Genomic DNA, 7243 nt, shown 5'->3' with positions numbered 1-7243 from the left:
CCCCCCCCCCCCCCCCCCCAATCGACAACTGCCCGTCAACAATTTCCAGTATTGATGTAGCACGGGGCACAATACAAACATGCAAGCAAAAATGCTACTGACGTACCGCTACGCTTAATCGATAAAAGCCGGCAGCAACGTAGCGCTAAGCTAGCATGGCAACACAGATGTGACTCTGTTCCACCCTCGTCGTCAATAAAAACCGGCAGCTATGTAAATGGTAAATGGACTGTACTTACATAGAGCATTTCTATCTTATCAAGGTACTCAAAGCACTTTACACCACAATCTGTGCCCTCATTTATCCATTTACACAGCACTCTTATCTGTACAAATCTAAATGAACAAATCATTCTAAAGAGATTAATCAGAGCTTTATCACATTCATACATCGATGGGACACACATTGTAGGCAATGAGGGGTTCAGTGTCTTGACCAGGGACACTTTGGCATGTGACTGCTGGTGAAATCAAACCCCCGACTCTTGAATTGGAGGACGACTGCTCTAACCACTTAGCCACAGCCGCCCCAACGTAGCACTAAGCTAGCAGGCAGGGGACACAGACGCGACTCCGTCCCGTGCTCTGCCCCTCCCCTGTCGACGAAAATAAAATACGACGAGTACCCTGTCATAGGAACTGATCTAGGGGGAGCACTATGTTTCATAGTCCAGAGACCCCTCCTGCTGGAGTATACGTCACTGTGCATTCAACGTTTGGCCACAGATCTATCATGAAAAAAGCGCTACTTTCAGACCAGCAGACAGACTCCTCCAAACACGATATCTGCACAATCTCCTTCCAGTAGTTTTTGGCCGTTTGACCAATTTAGTGTGTTTGAAGAGTTGTACAGCTGAATGTCCAATTGCATGTCCTCATTAACAAACACACCCACAAACTTCGGACTAATCACACATATGCTGAACGTACTCCTGTGAGAAAAAGTTTGGCCCAGTTCCTGTGTTGAGAAGGGGTGGGCGAAGCTGCTCTGAGAACAAAATGACGCGTCACGCAACGACGTCAATGAGAGCCGATTTCGTGGCTTTGGATGGAGTATGCAGGGATCTTAAATATGCTCAAATGTGGCTGATGCTAAATGCTTGAAACATGGTAAAAATGGGTTTGATTTCATTAATGGGTTTTCTGAGTGGTTTAGGTGTTTATGTAAATTTAAACCATGACTAGGTCTACCATCCAAACCCTATTTTTAATCCAGAGTTCTTTTAAAGTTACCGTGCGATTGGAGTTGTTTGATTTGAACTCAGACTAGCTGAGCCAAAATAGACCAGACATTTAATATTGGTAACCATCAGTGCAGGAAAAAAAAGAAAGGATTACATCAGTACAGATCAGACCCATAAATAATTCAACCTTTATTTAAACAGATAAGTCACATTGAGCCTCGAAGACTCGTTTACAAGTGAGACCAGTTTGGACAGACAATAAAAAATGGTAGAAAATGACATATAGGGTTTGGAGACAAAACAAATTCTTAACATGCTCTTAATCTTTGGTTGAAGGTTAACAACATGATAATGGAAAATAAAAACTCGCACATGAGCACATAATGACGCCGACATTCTGCAGGGGGGGATGCAAGGACGGTGAGAACGACACACAAATAAATCCAGGGTACATTTTTCTCTTACAGAAAATTGATGCACAGGCGATTGAGGAGTTCTACGGTCTGACCTCAGACATCTCTAAGAACTCTGAGTCGGGGTACATCTTGTTCTACCAGTCAAGAGACTGAAACAGCCATGGATGCATCCGCAACAGACTGTCCTCCCAGCAGATGGGCGGAGTCACCGGCTGCGTCCACTACGTCCAGGCTTTGGTCTCTACAGGCGGAGCTTTGCACTGGGACGACATTCAGCCGAGTTTAGACGTGCTGGTTGCATGCCAGCCTCCTGGATTCCAGAAGTTCTGAGTCCACACTGCAACAAGCACCTTAATCTAGAACACTGACCCGTTCTGTAACACTTGCTTTGCACTGTGGCACTCCGGTTCAAGAGGCTGACGGCGCTGTGCTCATGGTGTTGAAGATGAAGTCCGATTGGGACCGTCAACGGTGAACGATGAGACACATGAGAATTTGTGTCGGAAGATCTCAGTGTCAGGGATGCATCTGGTCTTATCACAGTCTTTAGCGCTTTTTTCGCACATATAATACCAAGCCAAATAAATTTTTCTGTTTGAGGGGGGGTTACATCAATGGTCAAAGCTTTCCTTAGCTATGATCCACTCTGAAAAGTCCCCAACGTTGATGAAGCTAACACCAACAGCATATTTTACCATGAAACCACTGACATCACCTTTAGGGGTTTGAATGTGGACACTGAGCGTGTGCAGAGGCGCGTTGCTGTGTTTTTACACGATGGTTTGGTGCTCAGAACTAATAGTGTTAAATGTCAGTGTGAAATGTAACGCAACCATCAGACGGCCGTTACCGAGTCTGAACGGTTGAATTTCGAACTGAAGAGCGCAGCTCAGTATTTATGATGACAAATATACAGGAATTTATCTTTATTTTAAATATTAAAAAAAATGAAGGAAAGTGATGAAAAATACAGTTTGCAGTGTGTATAAGTTAAACTTAGTGTTTTATCAGAGGTTTTTGGCAATGTTTGTGTTATGCTTTATGATTGTGTTTAATTACCAAAAAAAAAAGCTTTTGAATGCCTAAGATTTTTATTTAATTTTTTGTTCTTACAGAGGACAAGCGGTCTAGAAAACGTTTTAAAATGTTGGTTTTTAAGTGTTGTCATGAAGCCGTTAGAGCCCTGTTTGATGCCAGGGTAAAAAAATAAATAACTCAAACGAGACTGAATGAAGAGTAAATTAAACAGCATAAGCTAACTTACTTTCTTTTCTTTTCTTAAACACAGGTTTGTATGGCTTTGACCTTACCATGTTCGACTTGGAAAAATCCTTAAATAAGCACATTTAATTTGAAAAGTGATACACAAATAGACAAGTACTTCCTAATTCAGTTATTTATAACATCCAGACTCTGACACAACATGAAGGTTTATCTGATGTTTTCTGAAAGTTTTTTTTTTTCCTCCTGAAAACCATCGGTCCAGAGAAAAGCTAAAAGATGCTACCAGTCTGCTCGTTTGTCACCATTGTTTTAAAGCAGCATGTTCTCCTCAGTTTCTATCAAAGCTGAAACTCCAAATATTAAGCCTCTGTTCTCAATGTTCCAAATAATAATTAAAAAATTATGTTTTCTGCTGTGTGGACTGGAAATGTAGAGCTTTACAGAAACGGTGACAGAGCAGCCTATTTTTTTTTGCATACTCACCATCACTTTGTGCCCCAGAAACAAAACAACTCACTAGAGCCGTTTTAATCACTTCTCATTGCTCCTTTCACCATTAAACATTGAACAGGTGCTTAAATGGTTAAAAACTAATTGGATACTTGAAACTATATAAAATGAGCTGCAAATTGTTTTGGGAAAACTTATATATTTTTATATGCTGTTAATTGGGACTTTGTCGCCACCTAGTGGTGTGTCATGGGTGTTCCAGCATTTTTGTTAGCATGTGTGGATGAATAATAAAATCTTAAATATTCAGAGTAGTGTAGGTGTGGCTAAAATTCAAGTCTGTTGCAAACACTGATTTATTGGCAACTCATGTACATAAGCCGATTTTATGTCATCTTTTTCATTCAAAGTCACTAAATTCCTTTCTCGTGCCTTTTCTTTGCTTTGATTTTCTGACAGCCCTGACAACACCATTTTATTCTGTCATTGTCCCCTGTTGTGTATGGAGGTTGGAATGTGACAAAATTAAATAAATACATCATGAAATAAAGAAATGTAAATGTCATGCGTCATGTCGTGGAGCTAAAAGGGGAAAACATGTTCATTAGTTTGTGAACTTTGCGAGCACGATAACTTGGTGATAACTTAGTTACTTCCTTGAGGTGTACGAAAGGTTCCTTTAGAAAACTGGAATGTCACATCACAGTGTTTCCCCTAGATAAGTTGCCATGGCGGGGCGCTCATCTCGTCTGTGATTTTGGTCTGGGGGGGCGAATGGACGGAGACACATCCTGAGCTGCGCAGCGCACTATTTATACTGACAGTTTTAGAAGGGGGGGGGGGGGGGGAGAGAGAGACACACACACATCTCAGCCACGCGCTTTGTGCCAACAGTTTTTACATTTTTTTTTAAGTGGGGTTGGGGGGGAGACACATCTGAGATGTGCGCCGTTTGTACCGACAGTTTTCTAGAGAGTGTGTGTGTGTGGTGGTGGTGGTGGTGGTGGGGGGGGGGGCGTTCAGTGTGAGGGTTTAGCATGAGGGAAGAGGTTGTTTTTAGCTTTTTAGCTAGCTTACCTGCATTGCCAGCCGCTAGTTTAGTGGTACGTCAGTGCCGACAGGTGGTTTGGGTGGGGCTGTGGTTTGGTAGGCAGGGCGCCCCGCTTGTATAATGGTAGGGGAAACACTGCATCATATTCCAAAATGTCTGCCGCCATACATGTATGTAGTCCTGGTGAGCTTGTTAACTTGAAACACAAGCAATGGACAAACTTCCTTTTTGGTGTGTGGCTGAATCTAGGTGTAAGAAAGATTCCTTTCCAAAAATTGTGTTTTATAATATACAAACCAAATTCCAATAAAATTGGGACACTAAACAAATTGTGAATAAAAACTGAATGTAATGATGTGGAGATGGCAAATGTCAATATTTTATTCATAATATAACATAGATGACAGATCAAAAGTTTAATCTGAGTAAATGTAACATTTTATTCTTCCTGCACAACAGTGTCCACCACTGTTGTGCAGAAAGATAGTGTAGCAATACCAGAATGGTGTTACCCAGCGTAAAATAGCAAAGACTTTTAAGTTATCATCATCAACCGTGCATAACATCATCAAAAGATTCAGAGAATCTGGAACAATCGCTGTGCGTAAGGGTAAAGGCCGTAAAACTACTGGATGCTCGTGATCTCCGGGCCCTTAAAGGTCACTGCACCTCAAACAGGAATGCTACTGTCAAAGAAATAACAGATTGGGCTCAGGAATACTTCCAGAAAGCATTGTCAGTGAACACAATCAACCGTGCCATCCTCTGTTGCCAGCTGAAACTCTACAGTGCAAAGAGGAAGCCATTTCTAAGCAAGCTTCACAAGCTCAGACGTTTGCACTGGGCCAGGGGTCATTTAAAATGGAGTGTGGCAAAATGGAAGACTGTTCTGTGGTCAGATAAGTCACGATTTGAAGTTCTTTATGGAACACTGGGATGCCATGTCATCCGGACCAGAGAGGACAAGGATAGCCCAAGTTGTTATCAACGCTCTGTTCAGAAGCCTGCATCACTGATGGTGTGGGGTTGCATGAACACTTGTGGCATGGGCAGCTTGCATGTCTGGAAAGGCACCATTAATGCAGAGAACTATGTTCAGGTTCTAGAACAACATATGCTCCCATCTAGACATCATCTCTTTCAGGGAAGACCCTGCATTTTTCAACACGATAATGCCAGACCACATTCTGCAGCAATCACAACATCATGGCTACGTAGGAGAAGGATCCGGGTACTGAAATGGCCAGCCTGCAGTCCAGATCTTTCACCTATAGAGAACATTTGGCGCATCATAAAGAGGAAGGTGCGACAAAGAAGGCCCAAGACGATTGAACAGTTAGAGGCCTGTATTAGACATGAATGGGAGAGCATTCCCATTTCTAAACTTGAGAAACTGGTCTCCTCTGTCCCCAGACGTCTGTTGAGTGTTGTAAGAAGAAGGGGGGATGCCACACAGTGTTAAAAATGGACTTGTCCCAACTTTTTTGGGATTTGTTGATGCCATGAAATTTGGAAACAACAGATTTTTCCCTTAAAATGATACATTCTCTCAGTTTAAACTTTTGATCTGTGATTTGTGTTCTATTCTGAATAAAATATTAGATGTTGGCACCTCCACATCATTGCATTCAGCTTTTATTCACAATTTGTTTAGTGTCCCAACTTTTTTGGAATCCGGTTTGTATAAACTGGCCACCTATATCATTTGAGGAAGGTTTCTAGTCTTTATATTGCTTAAAAGTATAATTTCCTCAGATGATTCGTGCAGCCACCATTGCCCACCATTGCGTCATTGCGTCTGGTGGATAAAATTGTTCCCGCGGCTCGATATGAGCCATTACTCTGCATCACCTTGGACAAAATATAAAAACCCTACATGTCATCTTCTACAATTTGAATATCTAGCACCAAAAACATTAAGGTTTACTTGTATGCCCTGATCAATTCCAGAAAATCCACTTGTATCAAAAACTACAAGCATTCATTGTTCATAACTTTCAGCGACGGGACAACGGTATACCGCTTGTCATTAAACCTTGATTGTGTGATGTCTGATAACTGAGAGGAAACTATAAATGATTTTAAAGAAAAAATAAGTTTAGGTTAATGTTTTAGCCGAGCTTACAAAGTTCTTTTTCTGTTTTTCATTTATCATTAAGTTGGATGCTCTCTCCACCTAGTGGTTTGGCAGGAGTATTTCATTTCAGCGTTTTTGTTGTACTGTACAGTAATCGAGTGGATTGGGAAAAAAATTAACAGAGAACCAAAAATCTGTTTAAAAAAATTATTTACAGTCGTATAAATGGGGTCTAATCTGCAGCTTAAGTTATGCGTTAAAAAGTTAAAGGTTGCTCTGTTTTTACCTTCCAAATATTTGTGGATCAAGATTTTCCTCGTGAGCTTTGACACCAGGACAAACTCAGCAGGTAACAACTGCAACGTGGTAAATTATGCTAGACTTAGATATATTTTACACTTTGCTTCTTGACCGTTGTCACAAAAAGATGCATAACGTATAAATCAAACCACCCGTCAGTGTTTTAGTTGGGCACGGGCACTGGATTGTTGAGTATAAAGGAAAAAAAAAGACATTGTTCTTTTGTCTCTCTAGGTGGTTCCCCATTATTATGTGGGGAACTTACTTTTGGAAAACCTAAAAATGACAATCCAACTTACAAATTTATTAAATATCTACTGTTGTAAGAGACACAAGATCTGGCAAATAAATGTTAATAAACATTCAAATTGCCAAAAATGCTTATTTCATAGTTTGTTTTCAACTCACCTAGTTATTTTTAATTATTATTCTCAGTCATGCATAACAAAATAAAATGTTTATACCTATCTGGCCAAACACCGGAAAGTTCTTGGCGTATTTGAATATTGTAATTTGTTGTATTGGATTCAACAACTTTTTT

The 7243-nt window shown here is 40.7% G+C and overlaps 1 protein-coding gene across 1 annotated transcript in view; it reads left to right on the top strand.

Moving 5' to 3' along the window:
• usp12b (ubiquitin specific peptidase 12b) overlaps nt 1-1828 on the top strand; it is a 32144-nt gene extending 30316 nt beyond the window's left edge. The window contains exon 10 of the mRNA XM_037682914.1: nt 1652-1828. Within this exon, the coding sequence (XP_037538842.1) occupies nt 1652-1753 (102 nt within the window). The 3' untranslated portion in view covers nt 1754-1828. The remainder of the gene's footprint in view (nt 1-1651) is intronic.
• The last annotated feature ends 5415 nt before the right edge of the window (nt 1829-7243 follow it).

Source organism: Nematolebias whitei, chromosome 1 (genome assembly GCF_014905685.2).
Source record: "Nematolebias whitei isolate Nwh7 chromosome 1, NemWhi1, whole genome shotgun sequence".
NCBI classification, from domain to species: Eukaryota; Metazoa; Chordata; class Actinopteri; order Cyprinodontiformes; family Rivulidae; genus Nematolebias; species Nematolebias whitei.
Note: the sequence above shows the minus strand (reverse complement) of the source record. Positions and strands in the feature narration are given on the sequence as shown.